Raw genomic sequence first — 27,439 nt, forward strand, 5'->3', positions numbered from 1 at the left:
TCAACAGCAATATGATAGGCTATATGTAAAATAGACTTTTCCTGGGACAGAATTAATGGCCTTGGTTCTTGATGTTTTCTCCTTGTTATCCACTCTTACATGTGACCCTCATGTCAAATAAATCCTGTTAGCCTGGAGGGTACAGGAAGAAATTGAAACGGAAAAGCAAGCTCAGAACTACTGTCTTTTTTTCCAGGCATCAAGTGATAGAAAAGACATAAGAGACCTTATATGGCACCTTATATTGAATTTGGATGTGTCTATGCAAAATTATAGAACACTGCTTTAGGATCATTGTCTCCAAATTGTAAAAGAAATATTTTTGCAGTTGTGTCTGCAAAATTGTCTTGTTGAAGACAGTTTTCACAGATACTATACTGTGTTGAGGGAGAGGCTAGAGGCCTCTGTTTAATGAGTGTGTATTTGTTCAACATTATGGATATTTCACAATGTTTTCAACTCTTATAATAAAGGTTTTTTTCACTAGATGAGGTTATATGCAGTGTCCTTCCTTGAAGAGAACAGAATGATTTGTCTTTTCTGCTTTCTTGTACCAGAACTAGGAGTAGATTGTGTGCTGGCATAAAGCAGAAGTAGATGAAGAAATTCTGGTCTGTCTAGTGCTGGTTGTTTAAGGATTTAATAATTTAAGTGCATTATTGGGTCAGGACCAAAATATTCAGTACCTCGTGGACTGAAGCCCAAGAAGAACAGTTGTATATGCTTCAGACTGTTCTGAAGAAAAGAACATGTCCATTAGTTTATTGGCTTTCATGCATTTTGGATAGCTGGGGCTGACTGTGTAAGTTAACTTCTATTAAGTTTAGTTAAGAAGAATTTGAGATATTTGAGATCCTTCAGATATTTTCATATATGGTATTAGCTTTTGTATGTGGTAATATTAAAAAAAGCTTTTCCTTCACAGTTGTTCTAGTATTTCAGTGTTGTTCGAATAAAATACATTCAAACAAGTCATAGGTAGAAACATATTAGTGCTTCTCTCAATCCATTGGATTTTTTTTGTTTTGAGTAATGGTTTGGTTTTGGGATATTTTTTTTGTCAAGTACAGTTGATACCATAGTTCAGAGTAGACACGTACCTTTCTTGATACATCTACAAATCTTTAGTCACACTTTCCTTTTTTGTTTTTCTAATTGGCTGAACATTAGCTTAGTTTGGAGTCATGTTGCTTGTACAGACCTCAAAACAAGTTTCAGAAGTGGCCAAGTATAACATTTTATTCTAATGTAATGCTTGTTTGAGAACTTTGCTGCTGTTGTCTTAAAAATGTGAAGGCAAATATCTTTGACTATTCATGTGAATTTGAATGTATAATTGTACCTACACTGTCATTTTATCCACATTCCTTGGTGTTTTTCTGCCATGTCTAATATGAGGACTGTTTTGTGGTAATACAGACTTTCAGAACCTAAACTAGCCTTCTTAACGTTTTATCTAAAAGTGCCTTACATTTCTCTTAAAGAAACTTGAAAATTATCAAACAGGTATTTTTGGAACAGCTTAATTATGTGGGAGGCTCTTAAAATAACTTCCTCTTCTATTGTACGTTTGTTTTGTCTTGCATTATGTAGAATAACAGTGTCCCATTAATTTAAAAGGAATCATGTCTGTGATCAGAAGCCCTTTCCTAACCCTGTCTAACACTGATTTAGGAATTGATTCAGTCCTTCCAAGACTTTTGTTAGTCAAAAGTAATTTGTAACTGCAAGTGAAATACCAGTGTCATAATGGAACTACTTCATGGAAAAACCCTAGAGAAGACTTAAGAGGTAAAATTAAGTAATCCTGTGTCAGTTTCTTTCTGGGCACAAGAAGGGCTTGGACATGCTGAGGATTGGGAAGGTCTGATTGAACTTCCACACAAAAATACAAATCTCTGGGAATGGCTTTTAACCCTTTGGAGTCAGGTATAACCTGAAATAGAAAGCAAAGTCATTGAAGTTATTGGATTCTCCTTTTCTCAGCTGTGCATTCTGGGTTAAATACAGTTTGTGTGATGTCTTTAAATACACACTTGTTCTTTATTATTTGATAGAAGTCACCCTTTTGGTTTGACGTGTGCCCTCTGGTGTCTTTGTACTGTGTGAGTGGTACCCATACGTTAAAGTGGGGCTGTTTTCATTGCCAGATGAGTACTGGGAGCGTGTGCCAAATATCATGTTAGTGTAGGCTGTGCTGGAGCCAGCAATTCCTGTTACAGTCTCCCTCAGTAATGCACACTCCTAGGAAAAGGTGAGTTACAGGAGAGTTTCTAGGTCTTGTCTGGCTTGTCATCTGCTGATCCCCTGCTGTGCTCTTTGTTAGCCCTTCTTAGAAAGGGCAGCAGCAGCTCCCATCTGCCTGCGGCTTGAAAATGGTTTGTGTGCTGCTGGCTGGTACATGTCAATGCTTACTGAAGGTGAAAGCTGTTGGATTGATGGTTGCCTCTCTTCGTGGAATACCATTGGTCATGGAATTTTTTGGACTTCATCTTTGTTTTGCGTCTATAGTAATATAACTACATTTTGCATTTGTTTTGTGAAAGGGCATAGTGCTAAATGGATGATTTTTGTTCATAACCATAGCTTTTGAAATATGCTTATGTGCATTCTATATGTTACTACCTAGGCTTGTTTTCAAAAGTAAGTTCATTTCTTTTGTAATTCCTTTTGTATTTTATAATTGATACGTAGTCTATATTTGCTATTACTTTGATATCATCTATTAATAATGTGTGAACACAGACATTTGGTGGCATTAATGAGGAGGTATAGTTTAATTGTCTCATAAATAGTATTTCCAACAAAGTAAAGAACTGTCTTCAACAAAGAAAAACATCTCTTGTTCTTTCTTCAAAGAAATCCTTGAAGTGGTTATTTCCACATGCAATTGCAGACTTCCTTAATTTCCAGGAATCCTAGATCCTATTGATAGAGAAAATTGTTTGGTTTGTGTTTTGCTTGTTTATAATTATTCTTTAGTGCTTACTGTCACTGCTGAGTACATTAAAAATCCTTATTGCCTAGTCTTGAAGCATAAAGTCTGATCTGTACTTAGACTGCTGCCTTTTTATGTTTCGATGCAAAGACTTCTCCTTTTCTTACTGTCTTTCCTAGAACTATTTATAAAAACTACCTTAATTATGAATAAATATTTGTTATTATTTTTTAAATATGACTACTCTTGGTGGTGTGTTGGGTTTTTTTTTGTTTATTTTGTTTGTTTTGGCTTAGTTTGGTGGTTTTTTTCCTACTGATGGCGAAGTTGCTGCTCTCCTTTTGTAATATAAGAGAGCAGGGCCTACCCTGGTGGTCTAAGCCCCATTGTTTCAAGCACACTGTAAATCTGAAGCTGAACTTTTTTGATTTCTTTCCCAAAGAGCTGACTGCTTTCTTGAGAACGTTATGAGTACTTCCAAGAACAGAGTTGATGCATACTGTCCCGTGTGAAATAAGTGACTGGATTACTTAAATTGATACTCCTAGTCTGCCAAGGAACGAATACCTTCCCTCATTCCTGTTGTCATGTCTATACAGCCTTCACTGGCTGGCAGTAGAGGAGGCTGAAGTTTGGCTCTTGTAGGCCCTGGAAACATGCTGTGTGTGCATTAGTATTTCTATTAAAAAATACCTGACAAAACATTTTTGAGAGCAAGTTAAATATACTTCATGTTTGCATACACAGTAACTAATATGTAAAGTATGAGTTACTTAAATTCCAGTACGTTTCTAAGAGCTTGTGGATGTTTTTAGTGGATGTTAAAAAAAATAGAGAATAAAAAATCCCAAACTCAAAACAACCTCCCCACCCCAGACGTTCTAAGAAGGCATACCCAGTTTTCCTCTGACATTCCAAACATTCCATTGAATGTACCAATATGTATGTATAGTATTGGTGTTCAGACAGAAGCTGCATTTTTTTTCTTTCTTCCTTTAGAATATGTACTATAGGGACCTATGATAATTTCATTCAATATCTTATAAAAAAGAAATATCTACATCTATCACCTTGATGGCAAATGGTGATGTTATTGGTTTCTTCCTGAGCATGTAAAGTCTTGAGCAGTGCTGCTGTGTAGCAGAAACTTGGCACTTGGTGCTTCTTGGCATGTGGTTTCTGCTGTAAACTGAAACTTTTGTAGGTAGATCTGTGTGTACAGTTACTTTTACTAGGGTAACTAAGGTAAGTACTGACCTTTGCTGTAACAATTTTTGGAACTGGATACCACATTTAAGTCAGTTATTTTTATTCCAAAAACATCCTTTACCTTTTTATTTCTCATGATGCAAGTGACTAGCGCTGCCCCCGTACAATTCCCCTCCCTTGCTTCTCAGAGGAGTACTGCTTCCCATGTTCTTTCACTTGCCTGGCAGAGGCAAGGCTGACAATTAGACATGCCCCTCTCTGGAAATTGTTTTGCTCTGATTCAACCTTCAGTTAAGCTACTGGTGAATACCATTCACGGCTTAACAACTTGATTCAATCAGTACTCTAAGCTACAAACATGATCAGTTATGCAAAGGATGTGTTCTGCCTTCCTTTTGTTTGCTTAAGAATCACCTTTATGGTCTGTGCACAGGTGTAGATGTACTGGCCGACTCCGCATCACAGGTGTGAAGTACTGCTCTGTGAGCTTTGAAGATTTTTCTGGGTTTTTTTGTTCGAGCCTGATGTAGGTTTATAGTACTATCATTCTTGACCTAACTAGGTGGTAGAGTCATCATCAATCTGTCATTTTGATGTTATTGCTGAGAAATTAGAATAGAAATCTGATGTAAAGAACTTCTTTGAGAAGGAGGTGCCAACCTAATTTTGGAACTTATCTCACTGGATAAATTTAAGATAAATTTGACTTTTGTCAGGAAGACTGATTTTTTTTGTTTGTTTTAGTATTTCATGTTATTCTAAGTTTAACTGTCAAATATATAATTTTAATAGGTATAGTAAGATATATATGTATAATTAAGGGGGAAGTTGAGTTGTAAAAATAAAGGATCACTATTGACTCCCTGTACCTGTAGCGTTCACCATTAGACAGTACCTGGACTTAAGGTTTTCCATTATGGAATTTAATTGCTAAAGATTAGAAAGATTTCTTTGTTCATCCTATCTATCTAATAATAATGATGAGAGTTCTTTCTTTGTTATTGGGGTGAGAATTAAGACCAAAATATCATTTCCAAATTTTCTGTAAAACTGCCTGCTTTAAATTTGGGAACAGAGTAGTGGGTAGGATGGCAGGTTGAGACAGACTGTAGCAAGTTAGAAACCACTTGGACTTTTGTTTTGAACAAGAATGAATTCAAATATATAACAGGAATTTAATATCTCAAATTCTGTTCCATAATAAATAATGTCAATTTTTGAGAGTCTTTCCTTAACACTTGAAGATGTTTAATAATTGAAATGCTTTTATGTATTATGCGCCAGTGGACTTAATGTACTGCTGGTGTTTCTCTGGGACAAAAGTAAGCTAAGTGAAGGCAAAAGGTGAGACATTTCAAATCCCTAGCTCAGTCTAGCTCTAAGAATAATATTAAAGTATGGCTAGTTAGGAATGTCTTGTCTTCTGTTTAGACCTCAGACACATTTTTAGACTGTTGGTTATTCTTCCACTGATGTTTATGGAAGCAGTTTGATTTTAATGGAACTCTGAATTCATTTGAAATGAGATTTGGTTAGCAGGGAAATGCAGTCTTATTTTTAAAATATTTCTCTTTGTTGAACTAATTTCTAAAATTTAAGTCAATGTAATGAATGTATTGTATATGGAACGTAATCAAGGAAAACAGTTTCTAATGTCTTCCATATTTTTCACAGGTTGTGAAGATGAGAAAAGATGTGAAGAAGGCCAGAGTCCTCACTATTCGCAGACTAACCAGACACATCGGGAAATTAAAATCGAAAAAGTCAGTTTTAAATAATAGTGGTTTTTTGTGGTTTATAAATAAGGCACTGTTTTAATTGTTTTCACAAAAATTGAAAAATGGGAGAAAAATGTACTACATTTAAAGCTTAAGGCACTAAAACACATATTTGTCTTATTTTAACTTAATTTTAGACTAAAAATACAAACTAAAAGGAGTTTCATAAAGCACAATTGGGATTACTTTTTTAATGGGATTTCGTGTATTGGAAGGTAATCTGGATCAGTTACAGAACCTTTTACAGCACATCTCAAAGTGTCAGATTTCATGTTTTAGATTATTCTGCTGTTGAATTTAAATTGCACCAAATTTTCTCACTGTAGTTGTCATTAGGGATTGTGTAGCAAAAAATACTTCATTTGCATATACAGGTTATACTTGATTATTAATAATTACTAATTATTAATTCTTATATGAACAGCTTAAACAATATATTGTAGATTATGTTTTTAGAGATTACTGGCCTGAAATAATTTAGCACATATCTTAGAGCTGGTGTGAGATACATCTCCTGCTGTGTTCGTAGTGTAAATTGTGAGGATACTCTCACAATTTTAGCAAGTTGTCCAAAATAAGAAGCAAATCCAGTGAACTTTCATATTTAAATACTACAGATCTTGAAATGGAATTATATTTGAGTGGGTCAGAAATACTGTATCAGAAAATACAAAACCACAATTCATATGAAGCAGTCACCCATTCTTGAATATGAATTGTGGTTTTGTATTTTCTGATACAGTAATTTTTGTTTTTCACATAGTTCTGCTAAATCCTCAGTGTTTCCTCTGCTGTTCAGTACAGCAAAAGCTTTAGGCTATGTTCAACTCTTTGCTAAAATGTTCACTTGCCAATAAGGGATTGTGTTTGTGCACCATCTCCTGATTTTTTTTTATTTTGCTACTTAGTATTGCTAGAGAGGAAACAAAGTTACTAAACGGAGATTTTTTTTAAAAATAATTGTAGAATTCATTTGCAGGGGTTCAGAAGACTTGAAATTAAAGAACCAAAAACGGGTTGAGAGATTAATAGAAGAAATCCATGCCATGAAGGTAATACAATGTTTAAATAATTCAGTATTAGAGACAACTATTTTAAGTCTGTTTTCTGAGACTACGTTACTGAAACTTTAAGTATTTTCAGAGTAAGCTTGAACATTAACACAGCTAGCAAATTGTGAGTATTTGCATTTGTCAAGGTGTTAAACAATTTGAGTCTCAAACGTTCCAGGCCAAACATGAATTTGCTTAGCAGTGAGTGGTGTTCGAAGTTTTTACTGTAACAGTTAAAGCACAGAATCTGAAGTTCTTGTGCCGCTCAGGAGTATGGGGAGGTATTTTATGTGTCTGACAGTACAGTATCCTCATTGTCTGTCCTGCAAGCTCTGAATATCATGCCATTTGTATTTGGTTCTGTAGTAATTTCAAATTGTAGCTTTAAGGGACTTGAGTCAGATCTTTTTTTAGCGTTCAGCCTTGCTGTTAATTGATACAGTGTTTGTATCTAATATGTTATGACATCAAGAAAATGCTTCAGAAATTTTATAACTTCATAATGACTTGTGCTAATCTCTCAGTTTTAGTTGATACCACATAAAATTATGAGTGGTGAAATGAGTTATAAATTCCAATCCTAGGACTTGAGCACAAGTCATGTATAGGTCATGACAAATGTTTTCTCACAATATGGCTGTTTTTATTATTTCATTGACAAGTGTAGTTGATCACTGTAGTGATTATATCATTACACTACTATTTTGTGCTATTCTGGGAGCACACAGTATTTCTGTTTGTTTTTAACATTTCTTTTTTTTCTCAACCTTGCAACTCGGATCTTAGTCTTCAAAAAAGGCTAATAACAGGAAAGGCTTCATTGACCAATTTAGATGTGCTTTGTGCCAAATTAATCAAGTAGAATCAGAGGGATTTTTAGTTTAATACTTCTAGGAAGAATCTTCATAAACCAGCAAAAGGGAAAAGAAAATGGGCAGCACTGCTCAGTCACTATGACAGTAATATTGAGGCACTCTGCATTACTGACTTGCCATCAGTCTTAAACTTGATCTTGTATTTGCTTCTTTTTCTCTGTGTTTTTGGGGTTTTTTTAATAATTTGATTACATTGTTTTTTAATGCCAAGTATGTGTGTCTCAGTTTCTAAGAGAATGATGATCAGGTGTGCTGGAGCACTGAGCTCAGAAGCCCATGTTTTTTATGGGGCTTTTGTGAGTGTTCTTGAGGGGGTTTCACTGCAAGATTTGTTCTGCACACATTTACCGGGAGTCTTGGTTTTGTCCACATTGTGCTTTTCCTGCCAGGATCAGATCATGCAGACATCTTAAAGCCTGCTTGCACTCAGAACTGTATTGGCCAAGTACATTCAAGTGTTGCTTCAGTTGGCATGAACATGTGCAGGGCTTGTAAATGGTAGCTTTAAGAGTGGCTGTCAGGGATGGAAAGACTTGTAGCCTAGAAAGCTGAAGGCAAGTTTTGCCCTGAAATAGTTTATAGAAAGGGAGGAGTCCTCAAAGTAAGCAGTTGAGAAGGAAGAACTCTCCTGCTTCCTGGGTAGATGCACTTGATTATCTGTAAGTTGAAATTAGTAAATGCACTTGGTTATCTGAAATTTTAAGTGCTGTAAGTTGACTTTATTGTTAAAAGCAATGCGCTGTTATATTAATATTTAATAGGAAGAAGTTGTTTACTTGGAGATTTTTGGACTTCAGAATTGCATAAGTTGACACTTACTGGCTTTACAGGACGTTTGTTTCTTAAATGAAAGAAAAACTCCTGTTTCTTATTAATCACTACCTAAGAGGCACTAGTAGTATATGTATTTTTTCAACCACTGTTGATTTCTGTACTAACAGAGATTTTTAGAGTTGACATTGAAATATTCCTCATTCAGCATGGAAGTGGAAAAGACAGCTTTCACACAAACTAGTAATGTTATTTCAGATGACTGGAAGATTTTATATTGGTGAAATCTCACACCCAGCAACCTTTTGTCTTAAGTTATTAATCATAAAATTCATTAAAAAACACATTCACATAACTCAAATTATGAATTTGAGAATTTTAAGGAAAAATTGGACACAGTAGAAATAGAAAGTGATCTATAAAGTTGCAGTTTAGAGCAACTAAGATTTGAGTTATTCTAGATTATTTTAACAGTTTTAGTGTGTGGATCTCAAACACATGCTAGGGGAAATTCAAAATCCTTTCAAAGTTGATGGATTGTGTGGTGGATATGGCAATTTTTTGTGTTCTTTAACAGCAAGAAGTTGTCCATTAACTTATCGTTATGTGTTTTATCTAAGAAAAAATGCCTCTTCTCATCTTAGAGGATGATTAGTCTTTAGGAGCTGCAAATTGCAAAGAGCAGCTCAGTGGAAAAGACAAAAAATCCAACAAAATAATTACAGCAGCCAAAGTGGTTTGGAACCAGAAAATGGATGTTGCACCAGAATCTGATAGTGTGTGTATTTTCAGGACAAAATATTTATTGAAGTGGTAACTTACAACTTCTGGAAATTCTTTGTTGGTTGAAGGCCTGAAGGCTTTCTGTAGGTTGAAGAAAACAGCACAGGTTTTTTCCAAGTTCTTCCCAGTTGCCAAAGTCACTGGCTGAGCACCAGGCTCCCACGAGAAAAACTATTCACTCATATTCCTCTGCTACAGTTGAGCATAGGAGGCAGAAAGAAAGACTCAAGGACTGATGGGTTGAGGTAAGAATTACGAGAAACATTCCAAGGGCAAAACAGGCTCAAAACTTTAAAAGGTATAAAGAAAAATTTGTTAACATAATTTAAAGAGGTTAATTAGAATTCAAATAAACCTTGAGAACATTTTCCTCCCTCCAGCCTCTCCTTCTTTCACGCTGACAGTACAGAGAGACAGGGTGTGGGAGTTTCGGTCAGTTTTTCATCTGAAATCTTTCTTCAGTTTGCTTAGGGAGAGTTTCCTCTGCTATGCCATGGGGTCCTTCCCAGGGGAGACAGTTCTCTGTGTACTTTTCCAGCGTGGTGCTAATTTTGATGAGCAGCAGTCCTGCCCAACCTGCTCTAATGTGAGTCCCTCCCCCAGGCAAAAGAGTTTTCCCAAACTACATGGTGTGGGTCACATTAGTTCATGGAGTAAATGTAAGTCTTTGAAGGATAAGCTGCTCTAGTTTGGAAGCAAGGTTCCTCAATCTCTGCAAGCAAGGGTCTGCCATCCCCACTAAAAGCCATTGTGTTAAACCAATGCACAAAGATGCCTCTTTCTAAACATCAGTCCTTTTTCTTCCATCATCAAAAACAGACCCAGACCTCCTTTCTCCTTATCATATATCCAGGAAAAAAAAAAGACCCACCTGAAGACTGTTGGCACCAAAGTCTTTGGAAGGACTATATATGTTCTGATGACCTCAGAAGGCATTATTGGTGGATTCCATTTTACAGGGAGTTGGGTTCAGTCTTAGGGAAGAAAGACTGAATGTCTGCAACCTTGACGCAGTTGTCTGTTTACTGAAGTTTTTAATGCAATGGCTTAAGTTTCTCTTACTCAGAAAAAAAAAATCTAATGGTTTGAAATTCTAATCAGGGACAATTCTTTGCTTTCTTAAGAATTACGTTTCTCAGTTCAGCTGCCTGTAAATTTTTTGAGCCTGCAGCTCAGCAGGATTTCTCTGAATAAAACAAATTTGAACTTTCAGTTACAAGATTTTAAATTCTCTTTCTAGATCTTTTCTGGATTTTAATGTTCTTTAACTTCTCTTTCTAGTTTGTATCTGTACTAACTACAGTCTGATACAATAGGAAGGACAAAATGCTTACTGTTACTAGCAGTTGTATTACTGGCTCTCAGGGATGCTGTTTTCCTGTCCTCGAGTAAATTCTGAGCAGACAGTGCTGACATAATAATCACTTTGAACACACGGTTTCCTCGAAGTGAGATGGTATAATATGCTTTCACTTTTTTTAATAGAGTATCCATGTCTTTTTTAATATGCTCTATGTAGTTGCGCATTCACAATTCTGCATATATATTGAAAATCTATGAATTGTTGGTGCTGGGCTGTGATGAAAAACCTTTTGTTACTTGAATTTGCAAATAGTATATATTGTATTGTTGTTAGAATGACATTTAAATATTTTATTCTCTATATTTTCATTGTTAGAACTAAAGAATAAAAAAATCTTAACTGGAAAATACAATTAAAAGTGTCTCAGGCGCAACAATCAGATGTAAACACTGTGAGAAATGAGAGCAGTTAAAGTTCCATCTACATGGATGCAGGAACTGGGTTAATTGCAGGAGTTCTCAAAGCTATTGGAATAATACACTGGTTTTTGAGTTCTTCAGTTTTCATTTTTCCAAAACTGTATAAATATTTATTCCAGAATTCATGAAAGATGGGGGAAAAGAATAGTATGATCCTTTTAGACTTCTATGAAATGTAAAATTCTGTATACTTACAGATACTTTTTCACTTGTTTGTCAGGCTTGAGGATACTATCAAAATGGATTAATTATCCATGGTAGAGTACTGCTTTCTATATTTAAGAAGCTGTTATTTTTTGAAAGTTTCTTGACACAAAAATAACAGATTGTCCAGCGATTTCTTAGCAATGTGTATCTTACCTTGAGTTGTTGGAATTTCTTGCTGAGGAAAGATCTTAATATAATAGTTGTTCCCTTACCAGGTGTCTAGGTGTACTTTTGCCTTTATATTGCAACAAAAATCTTGTCATTTTCTTGTCATCTTGCAACAAAAATCTTATCATGATATAGCAAGATGTTGCTATATCATGTTTGGGTGATGCCCATTGAGAAAATATGGACAAAAGGCAATTTGCAGTGCTTAAAGGGAAAATGCTTCCCATTTGTCAGGAATGAGCAGCAGTTGGTTTCCATATTCAAGTGTCTTGGAAAGATATGTTCTCTGTCCTGAAAATTATCACTGGAGAAACAGATTAGTTAATGAATGAGGGATTTTAGTAGACTTAAACCACAGTATTTATCACAGAATAATGAATTAAGTACAAGAGATACAGGAAAAAATAATGCTTTACATTATGTTATTAGTTTTATATTCCAGCAAGATGTTAACAGAAGTAGACTTAAGTAGTATGGTTTTGAGAGCCAAATTATTTTATAAAAGTAGAACCTCAGTTTGAAGGTTATTTTCACACTCATTGTCCTTGGAATGACAGTCATTCAATTTCCTGAAAGTAATAGGTGTGGAATAGTGGTGAGGTTCAGGACAGGGCTGGGTAACTGATGATTTTTGTAGTAGGTCAGCTTTAGGAACTTGGTAGGTCTTTCTTCTCGTATGGCCTTTTTGCGTGGAATTTTTATATCCTGAAATACTAGTCTTTTTTGTAAATCTTTGTATCTTTTGTAAATCTTTGTAAATCTTTGTCATTTTCTTCTAGCAGTATTGTGTTCTTTCTTGGTTAATGGTTCCATCTTGTGTAACCTGGCTTTCAGTTAACACCTCACTGTAAAATTGTTTTAAGTCAGAGTGGAAACAAATGCACTTTTTTGCTTTTTTTTCTCCTGGCATGTGTTTCCTACAGTCTTGTATATTTATTTTTTTTTTTAAATAGATAGAAAACATTCTTCCTAGTGTTGTAGAATCTTTAATCTTTAAAAGGTTTTGTAAGAGTAATGGGAATTGCTTGAACTTCAGTGTAGTCAGCCTAGGAGCAGTTCTTCATGCTTCTCAATAAAAGGCAGAGGCACGGGTGGTTCAGCTTCCACCATGGTGTGGGCCAGATGCCACTTGAGGACGGTTTCAGGGAAGGAAGAAGAGGTAGAACTTAGTTATTGAGCCCTCCTTCAGTGGAGCAGTCCAGATCCTTGCTTTGGTGCAGGTGTCTTTCCATCCATGGTGATGCATTCTTTGACAGTAATGCAGGAAGCCTGGGACTTTGAGTGGCAGATATATCCATGTGTGCATTGGTCAGACATAGATGTGTGAGGAGCCAGGCACTATTGGAAACACAAAAGTTTGCTGCTTGTGCTCTCAACAGCACATTTTACTTTGCCAGCAGCAGTTCTTGGCTGTTCTGGACAACATATGCCTTACTAGGGAGCATTATTTTTGTTTAAAAACTGCATATGAGTTCAGTGGCTATCTAAAATTATGTTAAGGTTGAAGTAAAAGCTCTCCCAAGTAGGGAACACAATCTAAAGACCACTTAACATAATGCAGAAAAAGGTGGTGTGGATAAACAGTGCCCAAACACTGAATGAAACAAAAAATCCACCAAAGGTGAAAGCAAGAAGAGACAGCCTGTGATGAATGTGGAAGACACTGTGGTGATGATGTGCAGAGATGATGTTAGTAAATATGAAATTCTGATGGATTTTCAATTAGTGAGGAATGTGAAGCTCTGTAGGAATGGATTCTGTACCTACACTGCAGCAGAAGTAAGGCTAAATGAAAATAAGAGTCTACAGCTCAGTGTGGAACTATGGGAAAAGGTGAGCTATTTAATAATGGTTTTTTTTAAATTTATGAATACGAATGAGGAAGGAATGCCTCATCAGGAGCCTACATGTCTCCTCAATGTATCCACTTTATTTGAATATTCCTACTTACAGCCTTTTTTGATTCTCAAAATAGGGAGAAGGAAGATTAGTATAATCAGTGGCTGAGTGCTGTTATTAATCTTTATAGCATTTCATACTCTTTTCACTGATACATTGCTTCCGTTCATATTTATGCTAAAATGAGAAACTCCATACTTAATATTCTTAACTATTTTCCTAAGCTAGTCTCATAGTTGCTTCTCTTGCAGGGTCAAAGTATGTTGAATGAGCAGTCTCAACATGAGAATACTGTAGAATATGATACTTTCCCTTTTTTTCATTTTTCCTAGATAGCAAGCATAAAAGAATACTTAAAATTGTGAGACCAACAGAAAAATTAGTGTGGGATCTTGTACTATACAGTTTTAATTTGAAGGAAGAAATAGCTGACAGCCATTCTTACTGTTTTATTACGTTATGATAGCAGAAGTTCTTTGGCTTTTTTAATGTACTGAGATACTGTCCTGGATTACATAAAGAAAATGGGCTGCATGTCTTAAAAATAAAAGTCAGTAAAAACATCATCAGCTTCATTTTGAAAACTTTGTTGTTGACAAGATACTTAAGTAGAAGCAGCTATTGTGGTTCTTTTCTTATGCATTAGATTCCTTGTTACAAAGTCAAAACAGATTACAAAGGTGTCTTTTTGTTGGATTTGAGACATCTTAAGGAAAATATTAGAGTACGTTCTAAGTGCAGGTTGTCAGCTGACTTAAAAATATAGCTTGCAGATGAAGCTTTTTCTTATGAAGTCTTGCATAAGAATTTTACACTCATTTTTTGTAAGGATGCAGAATAAGACATTTTCATTTTTTGAAAAAATAAGACTTGCAGATGAGACTTCATCTCTTTTCTGAATTCTATGTATTTTCATTGTGTATTTTAAAAAAGAGGCAACCTTTGCAATAATATTTAAAAAATGCAACTTGTATGCCTTTATGTGAAAATGAGTGACAGCAAAAAAAAGACTTAGTATTAATCAAAATAATGACAGAAAGGTCAGCTTGTTTTTGCGCTCATTTTGAAAATGTTTATGTGTATTCGAAATAGATTTTTTTTTGTACTTTTGACTTCTTTCATGATCCCAACATGCATTTCACTTTACTTAACCAGCTTGGGCCTTTTCTTAAATGTCTCCGTAATTCATGAGAACCTAAATAAAGAACATTTTGGTATGTACTGCATACTTTTCCTTTGTATTTTGATGATCCTGCACTGAGGTATTGTAGTCGTTGTGAGATCTCTGAGACAATTCTAATTAACTTCTTGCTGTATACTAGCTGGTCTTTGTACTTAATTTATTCTGAAGAAGTGAAGAATAATACCTGTAATCAACAGTGAATCTTCTTAGTATGGTGGATAAATACTAAACTGTCTGAATATCCTTAATCGACTGTTCTTTTTGGTCCTCTTTCTTCTGAAGAAATTTTCCACAGAAATGAGATCATTTGAAGGGTTTGTAGTGGGAGGGGGAAAGAAATTGGAGATTACTCTAAATATCTTTATAGTCACTTGGAAATTAATTAATTCAGAATGGCAACTGCAGCTGCTATGACTTCCAACTGATGCTTTTGTGTGTAAAATCTTATTTCCTCCATGGCTACTTCCTGCTTAAAAAAAAATGAAGTCTGTTGGGAACCTAATGCTCATTTAAATATGACTTAAGTGCTGCACAGATGTATTGGCACTTTTATTTAGGTGAGGATTTAGTGAATGTATAGATCAATGGTAAGAGGTAGAATATTGGTGCCTTTAGGAGATGAAAGTCATGCCTTGCAAATCAGTGGGAGGTCTTTGAAGGAGTAAATACATAGTACATATTGTTGGTTTAGTCTTTATATTGTTTAATATTATGAAAAAAAACCATTGTCCAGCTTTCACCGAAGCCTCTAGTGGTTTTATGTGGCTTTAGTTTGTTGGGGTTTTTTTAAGTTGTTCCTGAATATGAATTTTCTCCTTTTAGTCATAGAGTTAAACATAGCAAGCGAAAGAGAATAAATGCTTGGCTTTTGTGGTGTTGGAAAGCTAACAGTGGAGTTTTGTGCAGATCAGTGCTGGAAATGATTCAGAAAAAGTGAATGAATGACAGAGCTTGATGATTCCAGAATTTTGAGGTAATGAAGATATTAATACTTAAGACACTGCAGAACTGATCAGCTGGGCAGCTAAATGACTGAAGAAATTCAATGGTAGTAAATGCTAAGTAGTACTTGTGGTGGTGGTGAGAATTACATTTCCAGTACTTCATTTTTACTGGATTGAAAGAAATTGGCTTTTGGCGATGCCACTAGGAGGTGGATATCAGAGTTACCATATATATCTGTGAAAATACTAGATTGCTCTGCCTTGTCTTCAAACAGAAGACAGTCTGTTCCTATTAAAATTGTTTTACTGTATACTGCATAAATCGTCCTTGTGTATGGAACAGCAACCAAAGAAACTAGTAAAAGTATAAAGAAGAGTGTCAAGATTGATCATATATGGCACAGCATCTGCATAAGGTGTAACAAAATCAGAGGAGGATTCTGTAGAATATAAAGTGAACTACTGATGCTGGAGTTCTACACAATTCACATATTTGTCCTGGATAGATCTTGTGTACCAGTGTTTTTCTGCAGTGGTTTTAACAGCCTGCTTAAAAATCTGCTTGTATTAAAACCAAAACCTTTTTTTGTTTCTTTCCACCTTTACTCCTTATCTTGGGCAAATCAGGCGACATGTTTCTCTTGCGGAAGTTTCAAGATCTCCAGGAAAGGACAAAAACTAATTTATTTTTTCCTCTGTGGAGCTTGAAGAAAGGACTGGAGGAAGAGTAATTCTCCTGGAGACAGTGCATACTGGGAAAAGGAATAAAAACAAGAAGTTCTTTTTTTCCTGCATGGTGTGTAATCTTTGAACTCTTATGCCCTCTGGAAGCAGACAAAGGGGTTGTGCATACGGGGTCTGTGTATTCACGTATTTCTGCTTCACGCTGCATCTCTCCGGGTTCTTCTGTCCCCACTATTTGTTTCTGTTTCCGTCTCGGATTTCAAACCCGACCGTAGCGGGTGGGGGTTATTACACGGATCGCACCCATTTGTCAGCACTATCTTGTTGCTGGGGAATGCTGTGAGCATCTAGTCCGGCCTTTCGCTGGATGAATGCCTCGGTGGCGCCTCGCTGGCTCTCGCCGCTGCCGGGCGGGAGCGGGGGCGCCGCGCCAGGGGAACCCCGCGCCCTCTCCTGGACGATGGTGCTGCCTTCCTGCCTGCCGTCCATCCTGCCTGCCTTCCTGCCATCCATCCTGCCTGCCTGCCGTCCATCCTTCCTTCCTGCCTGCCGTCCATCCTTCCTTCCTGCCTGCCGTCCATCCTTCCTTCCTGCCTGCCGTCCATCCTTCCTTCCTGCCTGCCGTCCATCCTTCCTTCCTGCCTGCCGTCCATCCTTCCTTCCTGCCTGCCGTCCATCCTTCCTTCCTGCCGTCCATCCTTCCCGCCCACCTTCCCGCCTTCCTGCCCGCCTGCCGTCCGTCCATCCTTCCTGCCTGCCGTCCATCCTTCCTGCCCGCCTTCCTGCCTGCCTGGCTGCCCACCTTCTTCCCTTCCCTTCCCTTCCCTTCCCTTCCCTTCCCTTCCCTTCCCTTCCCTTCCCTTCCCTTCCCTTCCCTTCCCTTCCCTTCCCTTCCCTTCCCTTCCCTTCCCTTCCCTTCCCTTCCCTTCCCTTCCCTTCCCTTCCCTTCCCTTCCCTTCCCTTCCTTCCCTTCCCTTCCCTTCCCTTCCCTTCCCTTCCCTTCCCTTCCCTTCCCTTCCCGGAACCTTCCCGGAACCTTCCCGGAACCTTCCCGGAACCTTCCCGGAACCTTCCCGGAACCTTCCCGGAACCTTCCCTTCCCTTCCCGGAACCTTCCCTTCCCTTCCCTTCCCGGAACCTTCCCTTCCCTAACCTTCCCGAACCTTCCCTTCCCTAACCTTCCCGAACCTTCCCGCCTACCTTCCCTTCCCTTCCCGAAGCTTCCTGCCTACCTTCCCTTCCCTTCCTTTCTGCCTGCCTGCTGTCCTTCCTGCCTGCTGTCTTTCCTGCCTGCCCGCCTTCCTGCCTGCTGTCCTTCGCGCCTGCCTGCCCTCCTGCCCGCCTTCCTGCTTTCCCGCCTTCCTGCTTTCCTGCCTTCCTGCCCGCCTTCCTGCCTGCCGTGCTCACTACAGCCGTGCTGCTGGCAGCCGCTGCTGGCAGCTGCACCAAATACCACGGATAGTAACTCTAAACCCCCGATGCTTCCAGCCAGCGCAGGGCTGCTTGGAAATATGTTAACCCTCAAGTCGCATGTGGTTGTTATTTTAATGTTAGGAAAGCACTGTGGAACAAAGTGTGTCAGTACCGTGAAAATGCAGATTGCATTACAGTGCAAGGGAGCACTGACATTCAGAACTAAGGGATGTTTGAAGAAAAAGGAATATTCAAATAATGATAATTTTTGGCATCATGCTTGCTGTGCTTCTAAGCTTGTTTTGCTTCTCTTTTTTGTCATTTTTATATACTTGTAATTGTAGTTTACTTTCAGGATACCTTCTACTTCTGAAATTGTCACAAGATTGCAGACTTGCTAATTGCTTTCTGTATGCTGAGGTGAAAATAGTGACTGCTCTCTGAATGTAACTACTGAATCAGATGTGAACCTCCAAAATGAAACAATTCGTTTAATCTAATTGACAGAATAAAATGCCAAGTTCACAGTGTTCATCTCAGTAGACTGATGTAATTGCTGGCATTTGACTTGCATACCTCTTGAAATATTAAATTAGTTTATAAACGTGGCAGAAAAGAGTGGCTTATACTTGCCAGATAAAGTTTGGATATTTTACAAGAGCTCAAACAATTAGCCATGTTAAGTGTTCTTTTGGGGAGTTGTTTTATTCATTTTGTTTTGTTATTAAAGAAGCAATAAGTAGTCTTTCCCTCAGCTGCTTTTTCTGCTTTTAGAAGAGGTTATGCACATAGAAGAATGAGGGCATTTAGTTTGAGGAAGGTATCCATTTGTGCAAAACCGTTTGTGTTTATACGAATGTGGTGTTGATTGGTTAGATAGGTTTTTTTGTAACTTTAATTTTCTAGAAAACAACAAATCCAGAAAACTATAAAATTTTGTATTGTGAAACTTATTAGATGAAAATTCACAGGTTGACATTGAATTTCACTTGGATCTAAACTGAGACAGCAATACTGTAGACATTTAGTAATGTTTAAAACTGGTGCCAGCAAAAACCTGACACCAATATAGTTTACAAAAAGAACAATTGCTAGACAAGTTCCTCTTGAAGTACATTCTTAAATTCCCAATGATTAACTGTGATTTTGGAGTTGTTTTTTCGGTTGGTGTTTGTTTTTTTTTTGGTTTTTTTTTGTGTTTTTTTTTTTTTGTTTGTTTTGGTTTTTTTTGTTTTTTTTTTGTTTTGTTTTTTTTGGGTTTTTTTTGGGGGTTTTTTTTGACTGGTTAGGAATAGTTAATTTGCATCAAAATCAATTGTCCTTCGTTGATCTAAAGTGAGGTGATTCCTGATCTTCTGATTTTCTTGGGAAGTTGTGTTCTGGTAATTTCCTCTAGTGATGTCTTTGGTTTTGTTATTTTAAAATATGAATTAAATTTTACCATTTTTTTCTTAATCTATTTTGTGATATTTCTCTCCCAAGTAGTTATTAACCCAACAAGGTTGAAAATTAATGATTTCAAGAAAGATTACTTTTTTATTTTGAGATATCTTATGTTAAAATCAAAGATCAGTTGAAGCAACATAAAATTCAATACAATTTCTGAAAATTTTAGGCAGTAGATAAAACATGCAAAGTTATTAAAAATACATTAAATGTCTTTGGTGCATACATCAGGAAAATAGGAACTGTAGAACCATTTCTTCTTATGCTTTTCTTTCTCTTTGTAATACAGATCTCAGATAAGTTATTAATTAAAAATGCTATAATTACTTTTGAACATCATAATAATCTTGAACCCAAGTGATACAAGGGAATGTATTTGAATTATAATTCACTTAACCTGTCTCTTCAATTAGAGAGAGAATGTCTTCATTTCTACTGGATATAACTTCTGTTTTCAGTATAAGGTGATACAGAACCAAATCATCCAGTCAGGTCACTGGCAAAAGCTTTGTTGGCTATACTGGTGAAACAAATAAAAAAAATCAATGGAATAATTTTTCTTACTGTTCTCTTGCTTTGCTGAGTTGTCTGTCCTTTGTGACATAGGTATGTACAGTAAAACTTGACTTCCACAGAAAGCTACATTTCTACATACATATATTTTTGGACATTTATCAGACTCGCTGCGTTGACTTTAAACTTTAGCAAAGGCTAACTTCTTGAAGTTATTTTTTTGTTTCTGAATACGTGCAAACTTCTGAAATAGTATTTAATCAAGTACTATTAGATTTCTATTTGAAATCTGCGAGTACATATATGTCTTTGATAAAGCTTTGAGAAGCTTCCGCAACATGACGAGCGTTGTTAGTCGGAAAGACATTCCTACCCCCGTTGTAATGTGGCATCTAGTTTTTTTAGAATAGAGAGTACATTAGTAATAATGCTGATTTGTTTTGTTTATATTAATTTTGAGTGCACATGTGCCTCAACAGACAGTCTTTACTTTGTCACTTTAGTACATTGCATTAGATAAAAGATCTCCACAAACACAACCACCCCACAGTGGTTAGTTACTATCTTTTATGGTCTCTTACTACACAGTAGAGTCCTGTGTTTTTAAGAAGATTTACATGATAGCACCACTTGGATTTTGTGTTCTTCTGTAATTTGCAAAGGAAGAATTTATACCCGTGAGTCACCAAAGAAATCCTGAATATAGCTCCCAAAAATAGATTATTTTATTTTTTCTATCTGTAAGGTGTAGGCTCTGGCAAAAAGGTGTACAAACATTGAAAATCCTAGGTGTTGTCTTGCCAGGAAGAATGGCAAGTCAGACTGAATGAGGTAGAGAGATCTTTTTACCTTAGTTTGAGTAAATTAGATGAAACTCATCTTTTCTTGCTTTTCCTAAGAGCTTTGTAGATGTTTCTGTCTTTATCAAGTATTAAATGGGTTTAATGGCATTTTATTTAAATCTAGCATTAACTGTCTTACTAGGCACAGCAAGGCCCTTGCCTATGTGGTATGAGTGGATTGTGGTAACAGAGGGGAGCTGAAGTGCTGAAGTTTCCCAGCACATCCTCTGCCCTGAGCCCCAAGTGTGGTTCACCCAAGAACTCCAAGAACTAGTCCTCATTTCAGCTGCATGGGCCAGCGAGTCAGCTTATGCATTTAGGATGGGTGAGTGCAGTTTTTTCCCCAATGACAGTTAAAAAAAAAACTAACAGGAAAGTTTTTAGCATGGAGATGCATAGGTATTTACTAGACTAATGAAGGATTATAGTATTCTTAACAAGTGACTTTTTGGACATTTTCTGGACATCAGTCAGCTTCAGACCTGTGGCATAGATGGCGCTAACAGCACCATCCTGGACTTCTGTCAAATCAATCTACCTCTCATGAGACTGTTACGGCCCCCCCTGCTGGATTCTCACCTGTGGATTGAAAACCTCAGTCCTTCTCAGCAGGAAACTCCTGATAAATATGTAGTGCTTTCACACCCACAGATGTGCCTGCTGCAGAAGGAGGCAATGGAAGGTCTTTTTAGAATTGCTTTAGAAATGCAATGAATGCAACATCTTAATGATTATCCAATCTGTTTCTTTGCACCAAATAAAATAAATTGAACAGTTGCACCATTTGGGCATTCTCACATTGTCATTCGGCAGGATAAATTTTTACTGGGAACTGTCACAGTCAGCAAAGCAGGAAATCATTAAACGTGAGTTCTTAGGTGAAAAATGCTTTACTGTAGAAGGTGCAGTTGCAAACAAGTAGCAAGTACAGTGTTCTGAGTTTACCTATCATCAGGGTGCAGTTAGGGAAATTTGGGACAAATCAGCAGGCCTCTCTGGAAGGATTTTATGTAATTTACAGGTGATGGATAAAGATGAGAGTGACCTGGATTGCCTGGATTCCATTGAGGAAAAAACTAAAGCCAAATGGAAGATGAAATTTCCAGGGCTAAGGCTACAGATTCTTTATCTAGGATCAGCCTTCTCTTCTTCTGTGCGATATTACCAAGAAAGATACTGCCTCCCATTTTATTCCTGTTTTAAAAGTTGTAGTTAAAAGATGAGAGCAAATACAAATCCTTAGACAAATCTTGAAACTTTTAATCTGTAGATGAAGTTCAGGATGTCTCATTACTCAGAAGGGAGATTGAGAAGTGTTTTCCTAATAGTTTATAAACACTGGCAGTAAGTCAAGGATCTACTTGAAAATGCTTAGCTTTGTCTGTGATAAAATTACAAAGAGATATAGGGATTTTATAATAAAGCAGTAAGTCAGTGTAGCACTGATTTGTTTAATAAACCTGCTTACAAGCTTATGCCACACTTAACTAGACTATGTTGTATTTTACTTACCAGATCAATTTTTTTTTTATTCTCTTGATTAATTTTATCTAAATTCTTATTCTGGTAGTACTGTTCATCTTGGTTGTACGTCTAATAAAATGGGGACTTTGGGAGATAGAAGTTTGGGATTTATTTTTTTTTTAATATAGGCAGAGTGCCTTTTCCTTTGCTGTGGTGGTCCACTAATGTGACTTACAATGGAAATTCTTGTGTGTGTATTTAGGTCACAGCTACTGAAAAAGGATTTGGATTTATAAACTGCTGGGGGAAGAAGGTATTCTTTTTCTTCATAATCAGTTTGATGGCAATCAGTTAGAGCACTGCATTTCTGGAAAACATGCCTTCCTAACTTAAAAAAAAATTGCTTTTATAATGGATTTAGTTCCTTTTTGGAAGCTGGATAAGCTTTCAGATGAGACATTGCTGATTTATTTCACTACTTTGAAGATATCCCATTTTTGTGTATTTTCACAATGGTAATACTTACCCATAAGTCTAAGACTGTTTTGTTCTGAATAACTAAAATACTGAACTTCTAAAGACTTAGGGGAGCAAATTGGTTATGAAAAGAAGACATATAGGGATTAAATTGTAGGTGAAAAAAAAGCCTAAAAAGTGTTCTGGAATTTCTTCTTTTATACCTTTCTCCTCACTAAGCAACCTAGAAAAATGACAGAAAGTAGCAAAATCAGACTGAATGCTCTGGAAAAATATAAGAAACTTTGTGAGGAAGTAGTCTCAGACACAGGTTTAAGAGTAAAGATTATGGTTATGTTTTAAAAAGCTGAAAGTGTATTGAATGGGTAGCAAACTATAGCTGAGATTTCACCAGAAATATGACTTTTGGTAAGGGTGTTCTATTTCTATATACCTTGATTATATGACTTTTTTTTTGTAGAAGTTTCAGCGCTTTATGGTGAAAATTATCTTTTCATATGGAAGAGTCTAAAACTTGCACAGCTAAGAAAACGTGAACAAAAAACAACACTAGTCAAAACAAAATTGAAATTGTGTCTTTTGGGTAGTCTGAGGACTCTTAAATTGCTTCCACAGGCCACTGGCAGCCTGGGGTTTTTTCCTGAGTTATCTAAAACTACCTGAGACAGCATAGCTGGGAATACATTTTTGTGTGAAAAATCTTGCATTTCTGAGATGTGTTGAAGCATCGTTTGACAGCAAATTTTTTTGCTTTTGCTGTCTTCCAGAGACTATTCAATAAATTACATTTCCATGCCTTTTAGGTTAGAACCTCTATCTTATGAAGCATCACTTGGATAAAGTGTCATCTGAGCAGCCACAATCAGTATAAGCATAAAGTCTTATTTTCACGTACCGTTTACACTTTACGTACTTCTCTTCAACATAGTCTTGTCTTTCTGTGTAAGACAGTTAAGGTCTATTAAAAAATAAAATCTCCCAACATTGCCATTCTAAGTTTCTGTAAGTACTGGGGTGAGCTCGCTGCCTCCATACTCTGTTCAGAGATGACTGCCTGCCCCACAACTGCCTCTTCCTATGCCCCAGTGCTCACTTTTCCCAGCTCTGGCCAGCCTTTGCCCACCCATAGTTACTTTTTCCACAAATTTCGTGTTTCAGTGTTGGTGTTTCACTGTAACTTTGTATGTAATGTTGGCTTCATGCGCTATTAATAGTTCAGTTACCTTAGTGCCTTGCAAGATGTCCACCCCTGATCTGCCCTGTATTCCACCTTTCCATGGAGCTTGTCTGGTTTTTGTGTAACTCTGCTGTGATGGTCTGTACACCCACTCTGCAGCTTCTTGCATTGTCTGTCACATCCAGCAGTTTTCTTATGTCCAATAGTTTTTCACACCCTGTTTATTTATCTTAATATCAGGCCAAGGCCTGATCATCTGCCTGCAGCCAGGATCCATCTGGCTGACAGGTCAGTTCTCCTGACAGTGCTCCACTCCCCACTGGAGCAGCTGCCTGAGCAGTGAATGATTGGAGGAGCATCAGTCCCAACACTGTTGGAGAAATTGAGTCAGGCTGGTCCTACTGCTGCCACGCCTTTGCCACCTCTTCCCAGTGTCATCTTGACATTTTTTTTCTTTTCTTACCTGTTTGTAATTTCACCTCTTTGTCCCCTGCCTGCAAGTGCTGTGAGGACAAGGTACCAGCTGCTGAGGGTATGGGGCCAGCAGCAGGAAGTCAGGGCAGGAGTGTAGGTGCCCCAGGCCTGTGGTGTCAGCAGCAGCGGGGTGGGGGTCTCAGCTCCAGGCACAGGGGCAGTAACAGCATAGACCCTCAAGGAGGACAGGCAGTGTGTGTCCTACCTGCATCTGCAAGTGAGACTGGGGTGAGTGAGACTCTTGGCACATCTGGACTGGACTGCTGGTCACAGCCTCTGCCTGTGCTACTGCTGATGGGACAGGCTGACTGGCTAATATTCATGTGCTTTGACCCCATGTGTGTGTGTGTCTCTTGGGCATGTGCAGTTCGCTAGCAAACCTCAAATTGGGGTAGCAGTGTGTGGGAGAGGGACTTTTACAAGGGCATGTAGTGATAGGACATGGGGTAATAGGTTTAAACTGAGATGGGTTAGGGTTGGATAGTAATAAATTCCTTACTGTGAGGGTGGTGAGGCGCTGGCACATATTACCCAAAGCTATGGATGCCCCATCCCTAGGAATGTTCAAGGGCCCCTGAGCAGTCTTGTCTAGTGAAGGGTGCCCATGCTGTGGGTTGGAACTAGAGGATCTTTAAGGCCCCTTCTAACCATTATGTTTCTATGGTGCTGTGATCTGGGAAGGGGTGTCAGGTGGCCAGAGGGCCCTTGCTGGTGCCTGTGAGGTGAGTGTAGGCATCTACCTGCTGGTGACTTGCCACCAGCCAAAAAATGGGAGACCCATAAGAGGGACACAAGAACTATGGCCCTGGCTGAGGGCTATTAGATGAACAGAAGGATATGCTGTGCTGATGCTGAGGGTTCCACAAGTCCTCATGTGTTTGGGCATTATGAGGGGGTGGGAGGTGACATGCTCTCAGTAGTGAACTTCAGTCCTGATCAGAAAAGAAGGAAGAGGTCTTGGCTGGATCTACTGAAGTTCATGTGGTCCTGAGAGTGCTACACAGTGCAAAGCTGAGCTTCACTACTGGTTGAACCTGTCAATGAGAAAGCAAGTGCTACATCTATGGGCCTGGAGCAGACACCTCCAGATCTCTGGACACATTGGGCTGAGCTGCAGTATCAGGGCAGGAGGAATCCCTGGACTGGCCTCAGAGATACTGGAGGGGGCATCCATTTATAACATCCCTTAGCACAATTGTAAAGACGGTTCCATAAAAGATATTCAAAACTAAGATTTTCCTTGTGAGTCAGGTGGATCTCCAAGTTGAGAAAACTGTACTGAGAAAAATACCACTATTTCTTTTTTCTGTTTTATTGTCTGCTGCTGACCATTAACAGAGACAGAATAAACATGTGTTTATTACAGTAACTTGACTCGTGTGGCTACGTTTACAAAACCAAACAATATTCTTCTGTGGAAGAATGTTTAAGTCAAAAATGCTTAGTTTGCCTTCAGACTGGGAGAACTGAAGGAGATCATTTATAAAGTTGGGGATTTAAGCCTGAACAGAAGGTTCTTGGCCTCATTTTGTATCCTAGGCATTTTAGTGTGGCTTTAATGACTTCACGTTCCAAAGTGTAATTAATTCTCCAGTATTATTCATGATTCTGCAATGTCTTGGGAATTCTGCAGTATTGTCATATCAAAATTAAACTTCTGACAGTCTCATGGGGGGATCACTGACGTTTGTCTGCCTCTGCCCTGAACCCTGTTGCAGCATTTAAATCCTAATAAGACAGGAAATAGGCAGTTTTATTTGGGATGAAGATCATAGGAATTATCTTTTTGTGTGTGTTTTTGTTCTTTTTTTATGAAGCAACAGCTTAATTTAATGGATAATATTGAGTTACAGGGCTTCATTTGAAACTCCTAACCTCCTATGTGACAGTAAGCATGTCACTTAACCAACGCGTCCTACTTTCACCATCTGTGAAACACTTTGGAAAGTCATGGAAAACTGAATCATAGGTCTTTTCCATCTCTATTAGGTCATCCAACTGTTCATCTGCCAGTAGAAGATTGTTTCCTACATCCACCACTGTTTTTCCAGTGTAGATTCTGTCCTCTTAGTGATTGGGCTTCCACTAGTACCTTTGGGAGATGCTTTTGCAGAGTTCTAGATGTCATTGTCAGGAAACTCTTCTGACATTCACAAAAAGAGATTTTGTTTTTGTTGTTGTTGTTAATTTAACTGAGTTCTATTGCTTTTTTCCCGTTAGTATGTAATTGCTTACAGTTTTAAGTATACACAATTCATGATAATTAAATAGATAAATTGCAAGTGTCTGTAAAGTATCTATACAGATAGAAGAAAAATATAAGGTTTTGAGGTGCAAGGTATGACCTTTCATAAGAAGGTAAGGTACTTGGTTTTTCCTGAAATCGTGTGTAAGGAAGTGTACAGGCTGCTCCAGATTTACAACAGAAAAGGGATAGAATATGGAACTTTACAGTGGAGTTAAAATTAAGGTATTGGAATAGGTTTCAAGAATGCTTAAGCAGGGAAAGAAAGAAATTAAAAAATACAGTGTAGTTGTTTAACATGAAAAGTATCAGAAGAACTAAATTACTTTGTAGAGAATTTTAACTTTTCGAAATGTGTGGATGTTGAGTCTGGTACAAGAATAGTTAAACTGCTTTTAAATTGGCTATTTGAGATACAACAGGTATGTAACATGTCTTTTTGTTGTACTGCTGTAGGAGGAAAATAATGTTCAATTAATTCATTTGATGAGGTTAATAGAGCATTTTGTAATACAACCTACATAAAGCATGTGTCTTAAAATAGCAAGAAATCTGTCATGGGGGCATGTTTGGTAAAATATTCAGCTTTTAACAAAATCCATTTGTCCAGGGTTTTCATTCCTCTATTTCAGCTGTCAATGCAAATGCTTATGTCCAGGAATGCAAGCTGCATGCTCAGTCAGTCTCTTTAGAAAAAAAATAGTATTTTTTTTATCTCAGCTTCATTTTCATTGTCTTTAACTTATATATTCATGTGCATTGATAAGATGTAACTTCATCAGAAGATAAGTTGGGAATTTAAGGCCTTCCAAAGTTTATTTGTAGTACAACAATATGGGCAATATTTCTGCGAATAAAACTATCCATCCTACATATATTGCTGTTGAAAAATCCCTCTTGCCTTCAGCACTAGTATATATAGTCAGATTAGGTATAAGGTAGTGTTTTGAAAAGGTCAGTATAAATGTAGTGTTTACATACACACCAAAAAATTCTCCACATAATGAACTGGTTTTCTTCCTTTAAGAGATTAGGGAGGTGCCATGATTAGAATGTTTATAAGGAAGGTGAACCTTAGACTTCATATAGTCTGATCATAAGAAGAATAAACTTAT

The 27,439-nt window shown here is 37.5% G+C and overlaps 1 protein-coding gene across 1 annotated transcript in view; it reads left to right on the top strand.

The window, feature by feature from the left end:
- Positions 1–27,439, top strand: part of SRFBP1 (serum response factor binding protein 1) — a 67,282-nt gene that overhangs the window by 16,266 nt on the left and 23,577 nt on the right. The window contains exons 2-3 of the mRNA XM_064735718.1: positions 5,822–5,910; positions 6,905–6,977. Coding sequence (XP_064591788.1) covers positions 5,822–5,910; positions 6,905–6,977 — 162 coding nt within the window. The remainder of the gene's footprint in view (positions 1–5,821; positions 5,911–6,904; positions 6,978–27,439) is intronic.

Source organism: Zonotrichia leucophrys, chromosome Z (assembly GCF_028769735.1).
Source record: "Zonotrichia leucophrys gambelii isolate GWCS_2022_RI chromosome Z, RI_Zleu_2.0, whole genome shotgun sequence".
Lineage (NCBI taxonomy): Eukaryota > Metazoa > Chordata > Aves > Passeriformes > Passerellidae > Zonotrichia > Zonotrichia leucophrys.